Source organism: Stigmatopora argus, chromosome 6, assembly GCF_051989625.1.
Source record: "Stigmatopora argus isolate UIUO_Sarg chromosome 6, RoL_Sarg_1.0, whole genome shotgun sequence".
NCBI lineage: Eukaryota > Metazoa > Chordata > Actinopteri > Syngnathiformes > Syngnathidae > Stigmatopora > Stigmatopora argus.
Genome location: NC_135392.1, coordinates 4,893,878 through 4,917,328, shown reverse-complemented (window position 1 = coordinate 4,917,328; position 23,451 = coordinate 4,893,878). Strand labels below are relative to the sequence as shown.

The 23,451-nt window shown below is 40.6% G+C and overlaps 2 protein-coding genes and 1 long non-coding RNA gene across 4 annotated transcripts in view; 1 reads left to right on the top strand and 2 right to left on the bottom strand.

The window, feature by feature from the left end:
- LOC144076330 (uncharacterized) overlaps positions 1–12,380 on the bottom strand; it is a 31,582-nt gene extending 19,202 nt beyond the window's left edge. The window contains exons 1-5 of the long non-coding RNA XR_013300792.1: positions 11,856–12,380; positions 11,712–11,794; positions 10,606–11,095; positions 9,214–9,769; positions 8,605–8,877 (exon numbers count right to left, since the gene is read on the bottom strand). This is a non-coding gene — a long non-coding RNA (uncharacterized LOC144076330). The remainder of the gene's footprint in view (positions 1–8,604; positions 8,878–9,213; positions 9,770–10,605; positions 11,096–11,711; positions 11,795–11,855) is intronic.
- The window catches only part of unm_sa1614 (un-named sa1614), a 35,133-nt gene extending 21,212 nt beyond the window's left edge, over positions 1–13,921 (top strand). Inside the window, exons 7-28 of one of the 2 annotated variants that reach the window (XM_077604073.1) lie at positions 5,967–6,096; positions 6,514–6,599; positions 6,697–6,772; positions 7,255–7,335; positions 7,402–7,499; positions 7,562–7,631; positions 7,702–7,789; positions 8,535–8,583; positions 8,684–8,880; positions 9,191–9,324; positions 9,441–9,532; positions 9,604–9,787; positions 9,873–9,958; positions 10,029–10,144; positions 10,202–10,269; positions 10,619–10,729; positions 10,796–11,171; positions 11,743–11,803; positions 11,881–11,921; positions 11,988–12,139; positions 12,207–12,329; positions 13,530–13,921. In XM_077604073.1, the coding sequence (XP_077460199.1) occupies positions 5,967–6,096; positions 6,514–6,599; positions 6,697–6,772; positions 7,255–7,335; positions 7,402–7,499; positions 7,562–7,631; positions 7,702–7,789; positions 8,535–8,583; positions 8,684–8,880; positions 9,191–9,324; positions 9,441–9,532; positions 9,604–9,787; positions 9,873–9,958; positions 10,029–10,144; positions 10,202–10,269; positions 10,619–10,729; positions 10,796–11,171; positions 11,743–11,803; positions 11,881–11,921; positions 11,988–12,139; positions 12,207–12,329; positions 13,530–13,604 (2,494 nt within the window). In that variant the 3' untranslated portion in view covers positions 13,605–13,921. Of the gene's footprint in view, positions 1–5,966; positions 6,097–6,513; positions 6,600–6,696; positions 6,773–7,254; positions 7,336–7,401; positions 7,500–7,561; positions 7,632–7,701; positions 7,790–8,534; positions 8,584–8,683; positions 8,881–9,190; positions 9,325–9,440; positions 9,533–9,603; positions 9,788–9,872; positions 9,959–10,028; positions 10,145–10,201; positions 10,270–10,618; positions 11,172–11,742; positions 11,804–11,880; positions 11,922–11,987; positions 12,140–12,206; positions 12,330–13,529 lie in introns of both variants that reach the window. The other variant, XM_077604072.1, reaches the window with a different exon arrangement.
- An 843-nt stretch (positions 13,922–14,764) lies between these two features.
- Positions 14,765–23,324, bottom strand: st3gal8 (ST3 beta-galactoside alpha-2,3-sialyltransferase 8). Its single transcript, XM_077604074.1, has 9 exons — positions 23,245–23,324; positions 19,573–19,842; positions 18,580–18,637; positions 18,370–18,508; positions 17,227–17,420; positions 16,981–17,160; positions 16,025–16,070; positions 15,827–15,946; positions 14,765–15,360 (listed from the first exon to the last, which is right to left on the bottom strand). Exons 2-9 carry the CDS (start codon positions 19,724–19,726, stop codon positions 15,193–15,195), a joined length of 1,059 nt encoding a protein of 352 aa, XP_077460200.1. The 5' UTR covers positions 19,727–19,842; positions 23,245–23,324; the 3' UTR covers positions 14,765–15,192.
- Between the last annotated feature and the right edge of the window lie 127 nt (positions 23,325–23,451).

Sequence of the window (23,451 nt, the reverse complement as noted above, 5' to 3'; positions counted from 1 at the left end):
AAAAACGACATGGTATAGTAAGGCTTTTTTTTCGTAAAAAAACGACATAGTATAGTAAGGCCTTTTTTTGTAAAAAAACGACATAGTATAGTAAGGGTTTTTTTTCATTAAAAACGACATAGTATAGTAAGGCTTTTTTTCGTAAAAAACGACATAGTATAGTAAGGCCTTTTTGTAAAAAACGACATAGTATAGTAAGGCTTTTTTTCATTAAAAACGACATAGTATAGTAAGGCTTTTTTTCGTAAAAAACGACATAGTATAGTAAGGCCTTTTTTTGTAAAAAACGACATAGTATAGTAAGGCTTTTTTTCATTAAAAACGACATAGTATAGTAAGGCTTTTTTTCGTAAAAAACGACATAGTATAGTAAGGCCTTTTTTTGTAAAAAACGACATAGTATAGTAAGGCTTTTTTTCATTAAAAACGACACAGTATAGTAAGGCTTTTTTTCGTAAAAAACGACATAGTATAGTAAGGCCTTTTTTTGTAAAAAAACGACATAGTATAGTAAGGCTTTTTTTCATCAAAAACGACATAGTATAGTAAGGCCTTTTATTGTAAAAAACGACATAGTATAGTAAGGCTTTTTTTCATTAAAAACGACATAGTATAGTAAGGCTTTTTTTTCGTAAAAAACGACATAGTATAGTAAGGCCTTTTTTGTAAAAAAGGACATAGTATAGTAAGGCTTTTTTTCATTAAAAACGACATATTATAGTAAGGCTTTTTTTCGTAAAAAACGACATAGTATAGTAAGGCCTTTTTTTGTAAAAAACGACATAGTATAGTAAGGCTTTTTTTCATTAAAAACGACATAGTATAGTAAGGCTTTTTTTTAGTAAAAAACGACATAGTATAGTAAGGCCTTTTTTTGTAAAAAAACGACATAGTATAGTAAGGCTTTTTTTCATTAAAAACGACATAGTATAGTAAGGCTTTTTTTCGTAAAAAACGACATAGTATAGTAAGGCCTTTTTTTGTAAAAAACGACATAGTATAGTAAGGCCTTTTTTTTGTAAAAAACGACATAGTATAGTAAGGCTTTTTTTCATTAAAAATGACATAGTATAGTAAGGCTTTTTTTCGTAAAAAACGACATAGTATAGTAAGGCCTTTTATTGTAAAAAACGACATAGTATAGTAAGGCTTTTTTTCATTAAAAACGACATGGTATAGTAAGGCTTTTTTTTCGTAAAAAATGACATAGTATAGTAAGGCCTTTTTTTGTAAAAAACGACATAGTATAGTAAGGCTTTTTTTCATTAAAAACGACATAGTATAGTAAGGCTTTTTTTTTGTAAAAAACGACATAGTATAGTAAGGCTCTTTTTCGTAAAAAACGACATAGTATAGTAAGGCCTTTTTTTGTAAAAAAACGACATAGTATAGTAAGGCTTTTTTTTCATTAAAAACGACATAGTATAGTAAGGCTTTTTTTCGTAAAAAACGACATAGTATAGTAAGGCCTTTTTTGTAAAAAACGACATGGTATAGTGAGGCTTTTTTTCATTAAAAACGACATAGTATAGTAAGGCTTTTTTTCGTAAAAACGACATAGTATAGTAAGGCCTTTTTTTGTAAAAACCGACATAGTATAGTAAGGCTTTTTTTCATTAAAAACGACATAGTATAGTAAGGCTTTTTTTTCGTAAAAAACGACATAGTATAGTAAGGCCTTTTTTTGTAAAAAACGACATAGTAAAGTAAGGCTTTTTTTCATTAAAAACGACATAGTATAGTAAGGCTTTTTTTCGTAAAAAACGACATAGTATAGTAAGGCCTTTTATTGTAAAAAACGACATAGTATAGTAAGGCTTTTTTTCATTAAAAACGACATAGTATAGTAAGGCTTTTTTTTCGTAAAAAACGACATAGTATAGTAAGGCCTTTTTTGTAAAAAAGGACATAGTATAGTAAGGCTTTTTTTCATTAAAAACGACATAGTATAGTAAGGCTTTTTTTCGTAAAAAACGACATAGTATAGTAAGGCCTTTTTTTGTAAAAAACGACATAGTATAGTAAGGCTTTTTTTCATTAAAAACGACATAGTATAGTAAGGCTTTTTTTTTAGTAAAAAACGACATAGTATAGTAAGGCCTTTTTTTGTAAAAAAACGACATAGTATAGTAAGGCTTTTTTTCATTAAAAACGACATAGTATAGTAAGGCTTTTTTTCGTAAAAAACGACATAGTATAGTAAGGCCTTTTTTTGTAAAAAACGACATAGTATAGTAAGGCTTTTTTTCATTAAAAACAACATAGTATAGTAAGGCTTTTTTTCATTAAAAACAACATAGTATAGTAAGGCTTTTTTTTCTCGTAAAAAACGACAGAGTATAGTAAGGCCTTTTTTTGTAAAAAACGACATAGTATAGTAAGGCTTTTTTTCATTAAAAACGACATAGTATAGTAAGGCTTTTTTTTCGTAAAAAACGACATAGTATAGTAAGGCTTTTTTTCATTAAAAACGACATAGTATAGTAAGGCTTTTTTTCGTAAAAAACGACATAGTATAGTAAGGCCTTTTTTGTAAAAAACGACATAGTATAGTAAGGCTTTTTTTCATTAAAAACGACATAGTATAGTAAGGCTTTTTTTTGTAAAAAACGACATAGTATAGTAAGGCTCTTTTTCGTAAAAAACGACATAGTATAGTAAGGCCTTTTTTTGTAAAAAACGACATAGTATAGTAAGGCTTTTTTTCATTAAAAACGACATAGTATAGTAAGGCTTTTTTTCGTAAAAAACGACATAGTATAGTAAGGCCTTTTTTGTAAAAAACGACATAGTATAGTAAGGCTTTTTTTCATTAAAAACGACATAGTATAGTAAGGCTTTTTTTTGTAAAAAACGACATAGTATAGTAAGGCTCTTTTTCGTAAAAAACGACATAGTATAGTAAGGCCTTTTTTTGTAAAAAACGACATAGTATAGTAAGTCTTTTTTTCATTAAAAACGACATAGTATAGTAAGGCTTTTTTTCATAAAAAACGACATAGTATAGTAAGGCCTTTTTTGTAAAAAACGACATAGTATAGTAAGGCTTTTTTTCATTAAAAACGACATAGTATAGTAAGGCTTTTTTTCGTAAAAAACGACATAGTATAGTAAGGCCTTTTTTTGTAAAAAACGACATAGTATAGTAAGGCTTTTTTTCATTAAAAACGACATAGTATAGTAAGGCTTTTCGTAAAAAACGACATAGTATAGTAAGGCCTTTTTTTGTAAAAAACGACATGGTATAGTAAGGCTTTTTTTCATTAAAAACGACATAGTATAGTAAGGCTTTTTTTCGTAAAAAACGACATAGTATAGTAAGGCCTTTTTTTGTAAAAAACGACATAGTATAGTAAGGCTTTTTTTCATTAAAAACGACATAGTATAGTAAGGCTTTTTTTCGTAAAAAACGACATAGTATAGTAAGTTCTTTTTTTGTAAAAAACGACATAGTATAGTAAGGCTTTTTTTCATTAAAAACGACATAGTATAGTAAGGCTTTTTTTTCGTAAAAAACGACATAGTATAGTAAGGCCTTTTTTTTGTAAAAAACGACATAGTATAGTAAGGCTTTTTTTCATTAAAAACGACATAGTATAGTAAGGCTTTTTTTCGTAAAAAACGACATAGTATAGTAAGGCCTTTTTTTGTAAAAAACGACATGGTATAGTAAGGCTTTTTTTCATTAAAAACGACATAGTATAGTAAGGCTTTTTTTCATTAAAAACGACATAGTATAGTAAGGCCTTTTATTGTAAAAAACGACATAGTATAGTAAGGCTTTTTTTCATTAAAAACGACATAGTATAGTAAGGCTTTTTTTTCGTAAAAAACGACATAGTATAGTAAGGCCTTTTTTGTAAAAAAGGACATAGTATAGTAAGGCTTTTTTTCATTAAAAACGACATAGTATAGTAAGGCTTTTTTTCGTAAAAAACGACATAGTATAGTAAGGCCTTTTTTTCATTAAAAACGACATAGTATAGTAAGGCTTTTTATTGTAAAAAACGACATAGTATAGTAAGGCTTTTTTTCATTAAAAACGACATGGTATAGTAAGGCTTTTTTTTCGTAAAAAAACGACATAGTATAGTAAGGCCTTTTTTTGTAAAAAACGACATAGTATAGTAAGGGTTTTTTTTCATTAAAAACGACATAGTATAGTAAGGCTTTTTTTCGTAAAAAACGACATTGTATAGTAAGGCCTTTTTTTGTAAAAAACGACATAGTATAGTAAGGCTTTTTTTCATTAAAAACGACATAGTATAGTAAGGCCTTTTTTTGTAAAAAACGACATAGTATAGTAAGGCTTTTTTTCATTAAAAACGACATAGTATAGTAAGGCTTTTTTTTCGTAAAAAACGACATAGTATAGTAAGGCCTTTTTTTGTAAAAAACGACATAGTATAGTAAGGCTTTTTTCATTAAAAACGACATAGTATAGTAAGGCTTTTTTTCGTAAAAAACGACATAGTATAGTAAGGCCTTTTTTGTAAAAAACGACATAGTATAGTAAGGCTTTTTTTCATTAAAAACGACATAGTATAGTAAGGCTTTTTTTCGTAAAAAACGACATAGTACAGTAAGGCCTTTTTTGTAAAAAACGACATAGTATAATAAGGCTTTTTTCATTAAAAACGACATCGTATAGTAGGGCTTTTTTTCGTAAAAAACGACATAGTATAGTAAGGCCTTTTTTTGTAAAAAAACGACATAGTATAGTAAGGCTTTTTTTCATTAAAAACGACATAGTATAGTAAGGCTTTTTTTTTCGTAAAAAACGACATAGTATAGTAAGGCCTTTTTTTGTAAAAAACGACATAGTATAGTAAGGGTTTTTTTCATTAAAAACGACATAGTATAGTAAGGCTTTTTTTCGTAAAAAACGACATAGTATAGTAAGGCCTTTTTTGTAAAAAACGACATAGTATAGTAAGGCTTTTTTTCATTAAAAACGACATAGTATAGTAAGGCTTTTTTTCGTAAAAAACGACATAGTATAGTAAGGCCTTTTTTTGTAAAAAACGACATAGTATAGTAAGGCTTTTTTTCATTAAAAACGACATAGTATAGTAAGGCTTTTTTTCGTAAAAAACGACATAGTATAGTAAGGCCTTTTTTGTAAAAAACGACATAGTATAGTAAGGCTTTTTTTCATTAAAAACGACATAGTATAGTAAGGCTTTTTCCGTAAAAAAATGACATAGTATAGTAAGGCTTTCTTTCTTAAAAAACGACATCGTATAGTAGGGCTTTTTTTCGTAAAAAACGACATAGTATAGTAAGGCCTTTTTTTGTAAAAAAACGACATAGTATAGTAAGGCTTTTTTTCATTAAAAACGACATAGTATAGTAAGGCTTTTTTTTTCGTAAAAAACGACATAGTATAGTAAGGCCTTTTTTTGTAAAAAAACGACATAGTATAGTAAGGCTTTTTTTTCGTAAAAAACGACATAGTATAGTAAGGCCTTTTTTTGTAAAAAAAACGACATAGTATAGTAAGGCTTTTTTTTCATTAAAAACGACATAGTATAGTAAGGCTTTTTTTTTTGTAAAAAACGACATAGTATAGTAAGGCTTTTTTTTGTAAAAAAACGACATAGTATAGTAAGGCTTTTTTTTGTAAAAAAACGACATAGTATAGTAAGGCTTTTTTCTCAAAAAAAAAAACGACATAGGCTTTGTAGGCTTTCTCAGAAATAGCACGTGCGATGATTTTTCTTCAGATTTTCCCTTCAAAGTAATTCATTTGTACTCCCTATTAAAACCACGAACACGGAGGTGCAGCTTATACGTGAGGAATTGTAAAATTCAACGATTTTAAGGGTGTGGCTTATACGCAGAGGCGGCTATTATGCGAGAAAATACGCTCATTGTCACACCCTCCCTTTCTGTGGCCCTAATATAAGCTAGTATTGGTATGTACCATGACGTTTTTTGTATTTTTGGGGGGGGCGCACACGCAGCAAGCAGGTGGAGAAGGAGAAACGCGAGCTGGCGCGGCAGTACGGGATGGTGAGGAGCGAGGTCAGCGGCGGCGAGATCGCCGAGGAGCTGGAGAAGGAGAGGCGGGCCTTCCAACTGGCCATGTGCGAGGTCAGACTCTCGTTGAGAGCGTGACCGGACGTTTGGTCGACCGGACGTCTGGTCCCCGGGCGTTTGGTAGAACAGACGTTTGGTCGAACGGACGTTTGGTCGAACGGACGTTTGGTCGAACGGACGTTTGGCAGAACGGACGTTTGGTCGCTGAGTTCGCTCGCTGTCAAATTATGACAGAGAGTTTACTGTTGATATTTTGATATTAGATATTTAGATATTAAACTCACTCTCTCTTTCTGTCATGATTACAATTTTGAGAGGTGGTTTCAACAGTAACAACCCGGCGACCAAACGTCCGTTCTACCAAACGTCCGTTCTACCAAACGTCCGTTCTACCAAACGCCCGGTCGACCAAACGTCCGAGTACCCGTTGAGAGAGAGAGGGGGAAAAAGTGTGTCCTTGTGGCTTTTCAGTATCTGATCAAGGTGAACGAGATCAAGAGCAAGAGAGGAGTGGAGCTGCTGCGAAACCTCATCAAACACTTTGACTGCCACAACAAGTTAGTCGGCCGGCGGTGGCCAAAACGGGGGGACGGATGAACGGGACGGGGGGATGGACTTTGACGCCATTTTTGGTTTGCTCGCTGTCCCCCGCAGTTTCCTGCAGGAGTGCGTGGCCAGCACGCTCAAGCTCAAGCAATACGTGGATGAGCTCAACGGCGTCCTGGCATCCGTAGGAGCAGGGGCGGGGCCAACTTGCTGCCATTTCCATTGGAAATTTTTAGTTCTTTATTTGTTTTTGCATGACATTTGAGTTTGTTTTTCATTTCAAAAATGTTGCGCTCAGGATTTTTTTTCCTCATTTGTTCTGTATGACTTTATTATTCATTCGCCATCATTTCATTTCAAAAGTGTTTTGACGAGATTTATTTTCATATTTTTTTCTTTCATTACAAATTTTCTCTCATTCTGTTCATTCTGTGCATTTTTTTTCGTATTTGAATTGAATTTATCTAGCTGAATTGATATTTTGTCTGAATTTTCAGTCACAGATTTGTAACTTCAAATCGACTTCTGACATTTTAATTTTTTAATTTTTTGGTATTAACATGACCAGTCAGTCCTTCACTTAAAGAAAAATAAAATCCCCCAAAACTGTATATTAGTAAGACATTTTATTTGCTCTTACTTTATGGAATTTGGGATGATTTTTAGGTGAAGCAGCAGCAGGAGGAAGAAAAACATCAACTGGTCTCGCTCCGAGATCAACTCAGGCCCGTCGTGCACGACAACGAGGTAAGAACCCGCTCGATTTTTTTGCTTTTTTGCGGGTATTAATGCGTCTCCGTGTGCTTTTTAAAGGACACTTCCCCAAAGGCGGCGTACAGCATGCATCAGCTGCTGGGAGACAAACAATACGGGACGGAAAAGAGCGGATTCCTTTACAAGAAGAGCGACGGGTAAAGCCGACAACGGGACGGTAGAAATGTCGGTCCTGCCTGCCACATTCTTGTCGTTTCAGGTTGAGAAAAATGTGGCAAAAGCGCAAGTGTTGGGTTCACAAGTGCTACCTGACCATCGCGCACGCCACGGTGAGTGGACGCCCACTTGGAGAAAGCCTCAAGTGAACCTTGGCTGATATTTTGAGGGTCTTTTGGGCAGGCCAACAAAACTCCCACCAGACTCAATCTGCTCACCTGCCAAGTCAAACCTAGCGTGGAGGACAAGAAGTGCTTCGACCTCATCTCTCGTAAGGACACATTTTATTACATGTACTTGTTTTATGTATACTCTGCCTAATACATTTTGTATATCTATTTCATTTAAAAAAAAACCTATTTCCAGCTTTACCCTATTTTCTCGCATATAAGCCACCTCCCCGTATAAGCCGCAGAGTTAAAATTGTCTTAAAAGTGTTGAATTTGACAATTTCTCGCGTATAAGCCGCCCCCTGATTCACAATTTTCACCTCCGTATTCATGCTTTTAATTGGGAGTACAAATGTGTTACTTTGAATGAAAAATCATCGCACGTGCTATTTCACAAGTGAGTTTTTTTCACGTTTTATGCAAGATACGGTTTATTTTTTTCTTGAATTTCATATATAGATGTCAAAATACATTTTGATTAGCATTAATCCGTTTATCTTTTCTCTATTTCGCATTATGGCGTTTCCTCTTTTGCGCATATAAGCCGTACCCTCGATCCAGTCATCATTTTTTGAGCGACAAATATATGCCAGAAGATATGGTAGCATTTATTTCCCAAAACTTTATACTTCACTACATATTTATTAGACTTTTTAAATTTCTGGTTTATTTCATTTGTATTGACCTTTTTTTATTTCTGCTTGACTGACTTGATTTCACTTTTTTTAATTCAATTTGAATTGATGTTAACATTATTTCACCACGTGTCCCTCTAAATTTGCTCAAATTAGAATACTGAATGCATTTCAATTGATGAAAATGTTATTTTATTTTTCTGTCCACCAGATAACCGCACGTATCACTTCCTGGCCGAAGACGAAGGCGAGTGTGTGGCGTAAGTCAATAAAGGACTCACGAGTTTGTTGAAAGTTGCCACCACCAACATGGCCGCCCAGGACCCAGCCGACGACCCGGGTCTCCCTTTTTTCCGTCAGCTGGATCTCGGTGCTTAGCAACAGCAAAGAGGAAGCCCTGACGGTGGCGTTGAGCGGCGGTGGCGGCCGGAAAGGCGAAGGCGGTGGCGGTGGCGGTGGCGCCGGAGGCGGCGGCGTGGACAATCTGACGCGAGCCATCGCTCAAGACATTCGACGCATGCCTGGAAACAACCGCTGCTGCGACTGCGGCGCTCCTGGTCAGTCCAAAAACAAAAAAAAATCAGAATTTTCACACAACCAGTCACAATTTTTAAAGTAAAAATATTGAATGTATAGTCAAATTCGATTTGTAAAGATATTTAGGATTGGAATGTTTTTTAAAAAAAGATCTCTTATTGTGTTGTCATGACTTTACAATATTTTGGTCCAATGAAAATTCAACTCAAATAGGAAGCAATATCCAGTTTTTATTTTTGGAGAATACAACCATTGAAAGGAACTTTTGATCACGAAATGTTTTTTTGTATTTCGTACATTTGGTCTAAAAATGTTTTCTTTGTGTTGTAGACCCCGGCTGGGTGTCCACCAACCTGGGCATCCTGACCTGCATCGAGTGCTCCGGCGTGCACCGCGAGATGGGCGTCCACGTTTCCAGGATCCGCTCGCTCAGCTTGGACAGCCTAGGAACCTCCGACCTTCTGGTAAAAAAAAAAAAAAACTGGCCTTTCCTTGCCGGCCGGGGATTCCCATTTCCATTTTGCCCAAATCGATGTTGGCTCCGACTCCGGCGTCCTCATTTCTTGATTTTGATTGACAGTTGGCGCGCACCGTGGGCAACGGCGGCTTCAACGAGATCCTGGAGGCCAACCTGCCCAGTCCTTCGGGCAAGCCGTCTCAACGCAGCCACATGTGGGTATCGGTCGCCATCCACAATGTCCTTCGGCCCGGCGTCCACGTCCACGTCTTTGACTCCGATGCAGGGCGGAGCGCAAGGAATTCATCGCCCGCAAGTACCGGGACGGACGCTTCGTGAGGCCGGGCCCCGAGCCGGCCGCCGCCCTGCGGGTCCTGCACGAGGCCACCAAGAACGGCGACATCTACAGCCTGTTGCGGCTCCACGCGCAGCGCACGCAACTGGGACAGCCCCTGCACACACACATCCAGGTGAAAAAAGAGGCAGATTTGAAGGCCAAAATGCTTCTCGGCATTTATCTCATCCAATTCTTCTTTCTGATTTCCGCGGTGACAGGAGAAAGGGGAGACGGCCCTCCACCTGGCCGTCCTATTGGCCGACAGGACGTCTTTGCACATCCTGGACTTCTTGGCTCAGAACTGGTGGGTGGGCGAGAAGCCACACTATGCCGGATTCGCATCTCATTGACGGAAGTGACTTGTGCTCGTTCAGCTCCAACGTGGACGTGCAGACGACGTGCGGCAACACGGCGCTTCACTACAGTTGCCTCCACAACAAGAGCGACTGCGTCAAACTGCTGCTGAGGGCCAGAGCCGACACACGCATCGGTGAGATCGGCAGCCGCAAAATGGCGGCGTCCTCAACGTAACCCTGACCCATTCCAGAGAACGAGTTAGGAGAGACGGCGTTGGACGTGAGCCGCAGTCTCAAGCACGGCCGTTGCGAGGCGCTGGTAAGTTTCTTTTTTAAAAAATAATTTGGGGTAAAATATTTAATTTTGGTTATTTTCAATTCATTATTCATTGAAATTTCCTATGAAAGGGTCTCAGTGAGGAAAATAACCAAAATTATTATAGTATTTAATTTTGGTTATTTTCCTCAATGAGACCCTTTCATAGACAATTTCAATTTCACCCAAAATTATTTTTACATTTAATTTATTTATATCCATAATGACACATATAGCATAGAATTATTTCAACAATAATTTTCTCTTTCAATGTATTTATTTCAATGATGTTTTCTATATTATTGAAACAATTTCCTTTGCAACGATTCCAACACTCACCACTGGCGCGTAGCTGCAGCAGGCCCAGTCCAACCAATTCGACCATCACGTGCACGTGGACTACGAGTGGCGCCTCCGCCGCGACGACACCGCCTTCGACAGCGACGAGGACGCGGCGGACAAGGTGAGCGGTTGCGGGGCCGCCAACCCAGCAGCGCCCGCCAAAACCCGGCTCACGCTATCCCGGCAGAACGGCCCGGCCAAGAAGGAGCGCTCGTCCTCGTCCTTTTCCTTCCCCTCGCGGCCTTTCCACTCGGCGCTGACGTCCTCCGCCTCCTCGGCGCCCGCCGGCGGCGCCGGCGGGTTGCTGAGCGTGGGCCGACGGCTGGCCGCGGAGATCCGCGCCCGGCCGGCCGCCCAGCCTCAGAGCCCCCCGCCGCCGCCCCCCTCTTCGCCCGCGCCGCCGCTGCCGCCCAGGACCAAGGCGCCCGACGTCCCTCCTGCTCGGCCGCCGCCTTGCGAGGACGACCAAGAGGAAGTCTTCTCCCCCCTGACGGGAAACAGGAAGCAGAACCCTCCGGTTACCACCCGACACAAAAGGAGCTGCTCTGAGTCTAATGACCACGGTAATTAGGGTTCATTATGTGAATATATTCTAAATCAGGGCTCTCCAACTCTAGTCCTGGGGGGCCCCATTTCCTGTCTGTTTTCCGTGTCTCCCATCACCGACACACCTGAATCAAATCATCGGGATTGGTATGAAGCTGCTGGATGGCTTGCTGATGAGTTGATCATTTGATTCAGGTGTGGTGAGAAGGGAGTTAAAGAAAACAGAGTGGGGACGGGCCCTCGAGGACCAGAGTTGGAGACCTAGATGGCTTTTTTGGATGAATGTGTACAGCTTTCCACTCACCTGTAAGAGTCCCAACACGCCAATAGGAAAGTCACACTGCTCTGGCGTAAACACTACTGCTAGCTAGCATTGCCACACCACTTCTATCGCTAGCACCCCTTTAATCATTGTTGTCTTTTTATCATTACTCTTTTCCCCTTAGATGCGAAATAAAGTGTTGTAATGACTGAAAAATACATTTCTTTTTACTTTTAAAGTATGACATTAATAAATAGGAATTGTCGATGGCTCTCTCACCTCGAGTTCGGCTTACCTTTGAAAGCTGTCTGTCCTCTCACATGTAGATTATGGGATGGCGACCAATCACGGGAGGATCTGCGTTGACGCTGACTCATCCTTTAAGAAGTAGGGGAGTATAAAAAAATTAAAAAAAACGTTCTGGTAGACGCTCACTCACGTTGACGACGAATCCTTTTGTCCAGTCCCCCTCCTCTCGGCTCACTGACCCGACGTTCAGACAGAGGTACTGCCCGTCCGCCGGCACCGCCGCCCAAATAGGGAAAGTCCCAACGCCTCGCCGTCCTCTCAGCCTACCGGCGAGCGGACAGCGACACGAGCGGCGCCCGCCGCCATCGCGCCAGAAGGACCTCCCCCGACGGCCCATCGACCAACCGCCGCTCGCAGAGCTTCGAGAGCGCCGGCCGAGGCCCCGTCCCCCGGCCGCTCCCGCGCCGGTCGCTGGTGAGTAGCGCCGTCTGGCCCGGGTTCGGCTCCGGGACGCTCACCTTGGGGGCGTGGTTTCCGCCAGCCTCGGGGGGGATCCCGTCGGGTCCGGGCGCTTTACGACTGCGACGCCGACCACCACGACGAGCTGAGCTTCGGCGAGGGCCAAGTCCTGGTGGTCCTGGGGCGGGACGACCCCGACTGGTGGGTGAGTCGTGTGCAAGTCCGACACGGGGGAGCAAAGCAGAACGGGGGGGGTGACACTCGCAGGAAGCGGAAAGAAAAGAAATTCCGGAAAACTGACAAGTTGGAAAAAGAAGGTATTTCTTACTAAGGAGTTTTAGGTCAGGTTAGTATTGAGTTCAATTTAGATAACAGTACTGGGGCATACAGTATTGGGTCATCACATATAGGGAAATGTAGCCCATTGGGACACAGAATAAGGGGCACTTGTAGGATAGCTGGCCTAATGTACCATGACCGGACATTTCGTCGAAAGACGTTTGTCCCTTTACGTTTGGTCGACCGGACGTTTGTCGCTGGGTTCGCTCACTGTCAAATTATGAGAGACAGAGAGTTTACTGTTGAAAGCAAGCAACCAGGTAAATTACTATCATTAGAGTGACAGAGAGAGAGTGTGTGTGAGAGCGAGTAAGAGAGTGTGTGAGAGAGAGAGAGGGGAGAGTGTGAGTGAGAGAGAGAGTGAGTGACAGAGTAAGAGAGTGAGTGTGTGAGAGCGAGTAAGAGTGTGAGAGAGTGAGTGAGAGAGTGTGAGTGAGAGAGAGAGAGTATGAGAGAGAGAGTAAGAGTGTGAGAGAGAGTGAGTGGGAGAGAGAGTAAGACAGTGAGAGAGTGAGTGTGAGAGAGAGTGAGTGAGACTGTGAGAGAATGAGTGTGTGAGAGAGTAGGAGTGAGAGAGAGTGTGTGTGAGAGTGCGTGAGTGAGAGAGAGAGTGAGAGAGAGTACGAGAGTACGAGAGAGTGTGAGAGAGAGTAAGACAGTGTGAGAGAGTGAGTGTGAGAGAGTGAGAGTAAGAGTGAGAGAGAGTGAGAGAATGAGTGTGTGAGAGAGTAAGAGTGAGAGAATGAGTGTGTGAGAGAGTAAGAATGAGTGTGTGTGAGAGTAAGAGAGTGAAACTGTGTGTGAGAGAATGAGAGTGTGAGTGAGTGTGAGAGAGACCGTTCTAACAAACGTCCGGGGACCAAACATCTTTCGACGAAACCTCCGAGTGCCCTAATGTACAGAAAGGGAACATGGGCAAAAGTATTAGGGAATCTGTACGGCCCGTGGACAAACATTGGGACATTTACAGGGGAAGAGAAAAGTCAAAAAAATGCAGGATGATGAAATGTGTGTATTTGAAACGCAAATGATGAGCATTTGAAATGTGCGTGTACTTACTTGGCAGCACGGCTACGTCGAGGAGAAGCCGGAGCAGCGAGGCTTGTTCCCCTCTTCCTTTGTGCAGCCCATGTCAAACTGATGCCAAGATTGGACAACATTTCTCTCACACACACACACACACGAACAAACAAAAGCCAACCGTCTCAGGAGAAGCACTCCGAGCGACCCCCACCGCAGGGAAAATCTTGCAACTGCCTTTAAAGACGCCTCGGCAACAAGTAGCACATCACTTCCTGCCTTTTGACTGACAAACTGGAAAAAAAACATGGTGTGAACATTTGCAAAAAAATGTCAAAACAGCCAAGGGGGGGAAAACACCAACCAAAAACATGTTCATGGAAATGGTAGCTAATGAGTTGGGTTTACCTCTTTCAGAAAATAAAAGACTACAACTATGTATTTTTTATAAGTCTTTTATTTCATCTTTATAGTTCAGTCCAAGCGGCAGCAGTGCCTTCACTGATTCACAAAAGAATGGAGGGCTCGTCAATCCATTTTCAAATTGTTTTGAAAGAACAAATCAGATTTTTTTTCTACTTGTTATATACTGAAAGAAATTATAAATCACAAAATTCTGAACTTACTTCACAGGAATTATACCGCTTCAGGCATTAGTGGTTGACGACTTACTGTAACAAATCCACGTTAATGTAACTTCATTCATAAATACATTTTCAACTTGCTTTTCGTGATCCCTCAAAATTGGAAAAAAAAAAAAATTATATACAGAAAATGTGAAAAGAATCAATGCAGCATGCTTTAAAATACAAAAAAAAAAGATACTGTGTGGTCCTCATTTTCCTTCATTGTCGTTAGCAAACAAAAAGCAGCACACCCACAAAAAAAACACGCAGAGGACTTTTTTTTTCTTTTTAAACATTCACAGTACGTTTTAACACCAGTCGGTGATGCCGACTTTTGGTAGGACAAAATATCTTGACGATGATTACAAACGTAGTGGCGCAAAAAAATTATCATAATCTGTTAAATTAAGGGACAGATTATTCCACAAAAGTATTGTTTTTTTTAGCACTACTACTGAAAAAAAAGGCGTTTATCTCTTTGGCGACGGTGTCCAATTCAAAAAATAAATTGGACGTCTACCGGCGTTTAAAGGCGTATTTTTATATAAATTTGACTTAATCTGGTGGCACATACTCAGTGAAAAGTGAAGATTATACAAAAGTTAATCAGAAATTATTCAAAATCCTTCAAATATTTGGCATTGCAGCATTGGTGTAAAAAAAAAATGGGTAAAGAAAGTAACAAAATGCTTTCAAAACTGGGCGTAACGTTTCCCTGTACATAATTTTAAGGACGAAAATATAATTTGAAATACTTCTGACTATTTTTGTGTTACTGCTCAAAAATTTGTTGTTCAAGAGTGAGAGGCTAAAGTAAAAAAAAAAAAGACAATTAAAACAATTACGGGACGGTAACCGTTAAGTTTGAATGAAAGGCCGCATTATGAGTAAAGCCACAAAATGTCCGCCATTTCCTTAAGGCAAAGTGCTGAGATTGCAACATTAACACACGAAAAAAAAGGTTATCTCTAAAGTCTTTTTGAAAAATAAGACAAAATATGTGGTTGTTCCCCACCTCAGAGCAATAAAGCCATTCGTGGTCGACGGCTTTGCGGAAAGGCACCAAATGGACGTGGTGGGATTTCAGGCATGCAGTCGGATCTTTCCCTCCTGGGCCAGACGGCGGATGACCTCCGACTCAAAGTCGCCGCTGTGGATGCCCGTTTTGCGGAAGGCGCCGGCGTGTCGGTCCTCCTCCCAGTAGTGGTGCCAGTTGCCCTGACGGTCGGCACCGTAGCCGAACACCGACACCTGCGTGAGTTGAAAAAAAAGACAACGGTGTCATAAAAGAAAGCGCAAAAGACGAGGAAAGGCAGGAAAAGTAGTGTTCTCATGTCTATCATCATTGCCATAAATACACCCAGAAAGGATGCCCAACTTCAAGTGACTTTCGTTGTAGTTCCACAAATCAGCCTCACGGGGTGCCTATCTTAAAGCAAATTGACTCCCCCTACCAACCATACATGAGTAATTCATGCACAACAACTGAAAATAGCAACAGACCGAACAGTTTGTTCATATCTGCATGAATTATATTCTTTAAAAAGTATGCTAATGAAAAGACAGCATTGACAGGAATTTAAAAAAAGCAAAAATAAATAAACAGAGGAGATATCTTTGCTTTTGCATATGAACAAAAAGTGACCCTCGAAAGCTCCAAATAAATGCAGATAAGTGCAAAAATGAAGTCCCAATGTTTGGTGTGGCGTTTACCCACCTGGTCGCAGGCGTGCAGCGCGTAGATGAGCGCCAGCATGCCGGTGGACGGGTAGCGGCCGTGACGCTCCGTCCAGCGCTCGTGGACGTACTTGAAGAAGGCGGGACTCACCACCAGAACCTCCAAAAGGCACAAACGACCGTCAGTCCGCGTCCATCCGTCATCAATCAATCAGTCAGTCACCAACCAGCCGCTTACCTTGTCTTTATCCGCCGTCACCCGCGCTTTCACCCTCACGTAGGTCCTGAGAACACAAAGATGTCGTTACACATTTCACAATTGCATTTTTTATACCAATTGCGACACCCAGGCTATTTCCTGTACCATTTTTTTAAACAATTCCTTTTAATTCCATATTACTGCATACTAATTTGAACATAATTGCGATCATTGGCTTGGTCAGACAGCGCTTCATCGTATGCCATTGGTGGTTTGAGACGCTCAATCCATTTGAAGCGGGAGGCTTGGCAGCGAAACAACCAATGCTGGCATCCTTCTAAATCACATGTGTCAAAGTGGCGGCCTGGGGGCCAAATCTGGCCCACCGCATCATTTTGTGTGGCCCGGGAAAGTAAATCATGAGTGCCGACTTTCTGTTTTAGGATCAAATTCAAATGAAGAGTATAGATGTACATTACATTTCATGATTTTCCCCCTTTTAAATCAATAATTGTCATTTTTTAATCCATTTTGTTCTGTTTTTAGTTCAAAAATGATTTTGTAAAATCTAAAAATATATTTAAAAAAAAAAGCTCAAATAAACATTGTTTTAGATCTATAAAAAACGGAATATTCAGGGATTTAATCCAGTTCTTTTAATCCATTTATAAAAAAAAAAGTAAATATTATATCTAAAATGGTCCGGCCCACATGAAATCGAGTTGACATTAACGCGGCCCCCGAACCAACCCGAGTCTGACACCCCTTTTCTAAATCAAACAGACTATGTCTAGGGGTGATGTTAAAATCAATTCATGTCAAAAGCATGAAAAGACCTGCCGTCGGTGCTATCAAAATGGACCCAGGGCGGCCATTTTGGTAGAGGCAACGTTCCCGTCTAAAATCGGATTTGGCTATTAGTCTGAACAAGGCCTTTGTTCATCATTTTAGAGTCGTATCCATAGGTTTAACATGCTTGTGCGTGTGCGACGTACATTTGAACCTCCCCGGTGGACAACGCGCTGGTCAGCCACTGCAGGTCTCGAGTCTTGAAGGGCAGCAGGACCAGGCGGACGCCGCGCTCGACGTCCACCGCGCTCTCCGGGTACAGGAAGCGATGCGTGGTGCGGTTCCCCACGTCTTTTTCAAAGCCACGCGTCACCGCCTTGTTCATCCTGGGAGGGGGCGCATGTCGGTCATTTTTAGCCGTACGTCGAAACACGTGGGTAGAGACGACTTACCGGATGACGGAGGCGTGGGAGTCGATGAGTTCCCCGTGTCCCGACTTGAGGAGGTTGCCCGAGTTTCCCACCACGGCGCATTGGCGGCACCGCGAGGGCCACGGCGTGAAGTCCACGGAGGGCGGGGAGATCACCTGGAACATGCGTGACATCACTTCCTGGAGAGTCTGAGTGGTGCCCGATTGCTGGAGACTCTGCAACAAAAGCAGTCCTTTAGGTTACTCGTCAGGTTACAAGGAAGGGGAGAATGAACCAGTCAAAAATAAAATGAATGTCAGTGTTTGTTTTTTTTACATCTAAAAAATATGCATAATGTGAATACTCTTAATCTAGTGTATTTTTTTAAATGTAGTTTGCAGTGTGACAGATCCCTAAAAGTAACAAGTGTCTTTGATTTTCTGTCTTTCTTTCTAACTTGGCACGATAGTAGTCGCTTGGTGCAGTGACAAGACGCGGTGATTCAGCGGGATGAAGTGACGGTCCGCCTTCTCCCGCTTTAATCTTCTAATGGCCTCTGCGAGCAAGCTAATAACATTTAGCAGGAAATGGACTGACTTTTCCGTCTGCCCCGTTCAAGCTTTTTAACTCATTGGTTGCTAATGCCAGCAGTAGACATTCACTACTTTCTTATTCATTTCATTTCAATATTTTTCCCAATAAAACATTTCTATATTAAACCCTTTTAATACATTTTGTTTCTTTTTATTTGCACAACATTTAAATACAGTTTTTTTAAAATTCATTTTAAATACTGACTTTTCTCCCCTCTAATTTTTGGTGTGCAAAATGAAGAACTTTCACAAACTATCGAATTTTAAAACATATTACCATGATGTCCTTTCTGAAATCTCAATTTGTTTCAAGTAGATTTTTTTTACTATTACTAACATTATTTAAGATTTTATTTAGTTTTATCATTTTTTACATTTTTTGTAACAATATATTTTACATCCATTCCTTCTCTGTACCGCTCATTCGCACAAGAATCACAGGGGTGCTGGAGCCCTTCCCGGCAAACAGGTAGGGAACACCCAGAATTGTTTGTCAGCCAATCCTATTTTGTTTTGGGGTGCCAAATGGGCCGGGCCGCCTATCCCCCCCTTTCCATGGTTTTGAAACCAAGTGAATCATTTTCATTCTCACCATCCACCAGTTGAGCACGTCGGCGTCAAAGTGCTCGTTGGCGTCGCGGACGACGAGTCGCTGGCGTGGGTCGTAGCGACGGCGGAACCAGTCGGACTCGCTCAGGTCCGAAACACAGTCCTGGGCACAACTGCAGGGCCTGAAAGGACGCCATTGAAAAGTTCAGTGGGGGAAAAAAATCGGGAAGCTAATCAAACGCCACGTCGTTACCTTGCGTTCTTCGCCGTATTGACGAGCGCGTGTGTGCTGGTGACATCGATAGGTTGCGCTGAAGAGAGACACACAAAGTAAATTCACAACACATTATTGTGACGGGCTAACTAGCGTCACGCGTCATCCTTTCATTCTGCTTACCATAGCCACATGAGGTGCATTCAAGCACAGTTTAGCTTTGTTTCCTACCGTTAGCATTCCCGAGGACCCTGGGTGCCACTACAGAATAACCATTGAATGTTAAGTATGATTGTTTACACATTTAAAAATAAATTTTAAAAAAGGGAACTGTTTCACTAGCACAAATTTGCTATGCTAGCATGCTGTTAGCCAAGTGTGTGAGGAATTGTATGGGCGCTAATGCTTGCTGACATTATATAAGATAAAAGTCAAGGCTAGGTTTTGACACATTTTAAAACAAATGGACTGTAAGAGTGTGCTACGAGCACGGAGCTATGCTAGGCCTAGCGCAAATAGCCATTTCCCCCGAAATAGTATTGGATTTTAAGAGGACTGCCCACTGCAAGAAGTTAGTTAAGTTAAGTTATTATTGTTAATTTTAGTCACCTGGCTTTTAAATAAAGTTATTTTGTGGTTTCAGACTGGCATTGAAGGTGCCAGTTGGATTCTGACACAATTTGCTAGCATTTGAATAATAAAGTAAATCAATGCTTCTGTACATGCTTATATTATTAAAATGAACAATCATTCTTAATACTTTGAGTTAAGTGATTTTTTTGGTAATTAAAAAATGTCATGCACAAGTACCTGACGTCAATAATAATATATAATAATACATCTATAAAATAATAAAAGCATTATTTAATAAAATACCAAAACATTAAAATGACTTTGTCGTTTCTATTTTGACTTGACAGTCAAAAGATGAATTGTTAGTCAAATTAAGTTAAATTAGAAAGGGTTCAATGTAACAACATTCGCGAGTTGCAGCTAATTGGCCACGCGATTTTGACCGGTCGCTTCCCTCACCCGCTTCCTGACTGGCGTTGTCGCCGGCGGGCGTGGCTAAAGACAGCGACAGGAAGTGCTGGATGCTGGAGCGCTGGATGCTCTGGCTGGCGAGCATGAGGAGAAGGACGGCGGCGGACCCCGCCGCCACGCACAGCTTCCTCTTCAACAACATAGCCGAAAGCGCGAGACGGGCGCGGCCCTGTCCGGCGCGAGGGCGAGGGTTGACCTCACCGGCGTCTTTGCCGAGCTCTCCTCGCCGCCATCGTCGCGGAGGCCCAAATTTAGTTCCTGTTGATGAGCACACGTGGAAACATTTCAGGTTAGGCTAAATGACTCACTATTCACTGGTGGCCATTTTGTTCCAAGGAGAAAATGGGTGCTAGCTAATCGTTGCCAGGTGGGCCTCCTTGTAAACTCAAAAGAGGGTGGGCAGGGCATAGAAGTTAAACGCTTGGATTAGCAAAGTGTATTAGCATATGGCGCTACTGTAAACATTTGTACAAAAATGTCAAACAGTAAGGTGGATAAAGTCAGCATGATTTTCTTTACTTCTTAAGAGCTTTTTTGTGGCTCTACTTTGTGACATGTCTAGCAAAAATGTATGATTCCAAGTAAAATTGGCTATAAAGTAGATTTTGTGAAATGATCACAATTTGAGAATTGTTCAAGTTTCTGGTCAAAATGGCCACTTTCCATCAACATTTTAGTAGCTTTACCCGCAATTGGCTTATCTACCAAATTTTGTCTTGTCAACTAAAACTCACTGCAGGGTCTGTATTCTTAAATTCATGCTGAAACTAAAACAAATTCAAATTTTCTTCCATAACTCCCAGTTTGAACCAAAATGTCAGACATTCTGTTCATTTTGGCTATTCCTTTTGCATACCTGTCAACCTCTGCCGATAACTGCCCTTATAAATGATTATGATTCCCCTTACAAACCCCCAAAAAACCTTACAAACACCGTACGAGTCGTACGGTGTTTGTAAGGTTTTTTGGGGGTTTGTAAGGGGAATCATAATCATTTATAAGGGCAGTTATCGGCAGAGGTTGACAGGTATGCTTTTGAGACATTTTAAACTAAATAAAATGTTCTTCCATAACTCCCAGTTTGAACCAAAATGTCAGACTTTCTGTTCATTTTGACACATTTTTGTTGGTCTTCTCATGATATTCGCATCTAGCAAATTTCACATTGCTCTATCAAACTGCCTTCCAGGGCTGAATTTTTTTTTTTCCCCCCCCCAAACAATTCCCGGAAGTCACTGACTCGGGTCAGGTTGAACCAAGGCCTCGATGAGAAATGTCTCGAATAACTTTGACGCATACGGAGACATTTCATTTTAACAACAAAGGGGGAAGTGTGTTTATTGGGCGGAGGTTTGACAAACTGACACTTTGTTGTCAACGGAGACTAAGATAGAGGCTGCTTTCATTATCTCTATAGTTCAGGACTTTTCTTGTTCGTGGGTGTTTTTGGACGGAACGCAGTCACACTATCTCGCTGTTATTTTTGGGCTTTGAGGGGAGGGGGTGTGCCAGGGTCATTCCCATGCGGGGTGAAGCATGTGACGGGCGGGCGGGACTCCTTGGTCTCACTGAGATCTGGAATCTTGTTTGGAGGTCACAATGGAAACGAGCAGTCTCCAAACGGGCCGTTTGGGCGTTTTCACTCATTTGGTGGTTGCTTATCAAACACGCTCGCCGTGGCAGCAAAGCTTTCGTCTATTTGAGTTTGATTTATTTAATAAGGGACAGCAGATATTAATGAATACATTTATACTTATGTGAACGAAGATATGTCAATACGTAAGATTTTAGCCGTGGGCTAATTTCCATCTTTAGTCCCTTGTGCAGTTTCAAGGTAAACGATGACGCAAAAACACAGCGCAATTTTAGACAACGTTGTGATCGCAGTATACAAATTAACACTTACACGCTCACAGAGCCACAAATTGTATTTATTTATATTTATTAATATATTTGTATATTTATTAACTTATGTTTTACCTATTTATTTATGTCTAAAATGTCTTTTCCTGTGTCTGTATTCTCACCCACTTGCTACTGTGACAGGGAAATTTCCCGAATACGGGATGAATAAAGTAATCTAATCTAAAATCATAGCAAAAACAAAGCACAGACACACACAAACACCACACAAAAAAATAACACACACTGGCACAACACACATCACACTTGAATACCAAACAAAAACGTACAAATCCATAAAGCACTTATAGGCAGTCAGTGGGTACAAACAAAATATGCACAAACACAAACAAAACCTCAAACACACACACTGTACAAACACGTACTGATAATACAAAAAAAGTACACTCAAAGAAACAAGAACCTACCATATTTTCTCGCATATACGCCATATTTTTGTCGCTAAAAAAATGATGACTGAATCGAGTGTACGGCTTATACGCGCATAAATTAAGCTTGACATGCACGAAACGCAAGACAATGCGACCGATACGATCATTTATTTCAAAATAGTGAAAAGATAAAACATATGCTAATTGGTATGGAGTTCCAGGTATGAAGAAAAAGCATATTTTGGCTAATTTAGCACTCTTATTTTTTTTAAGGGTACTACAGTCACCTCTAGAGCCAGTTCCAGTTCAGGCGTTTGTTTTTTTAATATCCTCCTGACTACCAGGAAAAAAAATGTTGCCCAATCACATTTATTTTGAAATTCCCCAATCTATATGAAGTCATTGGAATACTATTTGTATCATTGGAAAGCTCTGAATGTCCTCTATAGAGCCCAAAAGGAGTTAATGCGATTGGATGCACTGGGTGGGAGATATTTAGGTTTACAAATGTCCTCTAAAGAGGACAAATTTTAACTACTGGTACTGACAGTGGTGGTGCGTTTTTTTGGGGGGGCTTTCTTTCCAATACTTTTAGAGCTTGCTTATAAATGGCTTTATTTGGTTTTAGTGTTGTTTTGCAAGCCGATGACCAACTTGTATTTCTAGATCTCTTCTGTCCCCCAAAAAACTTGTTATAAACTGCGGTCGAATTTTGATTGCCTCAGACCTTTTGGCCAAAGTCTGTTTGTTTTTGTTTACAGTATAAAGTAGCTCAGCTCAGCGCTTTTTGATAACAACGCTAACGAAATCTGAGGAACCTAACGATTCAGCCACGTTTTCAAAAGTTGCCTTTTTAAACCCTCCTCGCATTCCAATCGTTTGGCTTTAAGATGTATTAACCGTTAGGAGAAAGGGGCGCTAAAGTGCTTAATCTTAATGTAAAATGGGGAAATGTTTTATATATTGTGACAAACGAATGAGTCCTCAGGTTTCAAAATTAGTGGCCCCGAAGGAGCACGACATTTTAGGCTTAGCAGGGTGGTGAAACACACAAATGGAGGAGATCACCACCACCACCACCACCACCAGCCATCGCTTCAATCCTCCCTCCTCCGTGTAACGGGCCCACTTGTTCGGGACGAAAAGTCAAAAAAACTTGCCATGACACCATGACGACAAGCCACATTAGCAGGAAAAAAAAGTTGCCAAACTTTTCTAGTAACCCCCCCGTCGAGTTTGTTCCACGCGACATTATCTCGCTCCCGCACAAATGTACCAAACGCCAAAGAATGTACACCGAATTAGGAAAGTAGAAAAGGCGTTTTTTTTTCGTGTGGGTAAAAGACAAAAACGAAGGTGAACTCACATGAAGCTTCGCCGCCGGAGGTCTTTCTTCGCCGCTTGAGAGATGAGAGAGGGGGAAAGGAGGGGGGGCACGATGGGGCCTAAGGGGAGGGGCGCAGGGAGATGACGTCACAGCACGTGATTTAGGCTAACCTTCTCAAGAGCTAGCTAACTCATGGCGAAGTGTTGTCCTTTCCGGTTAATTAATTTATTGCAATAAAATGTATTG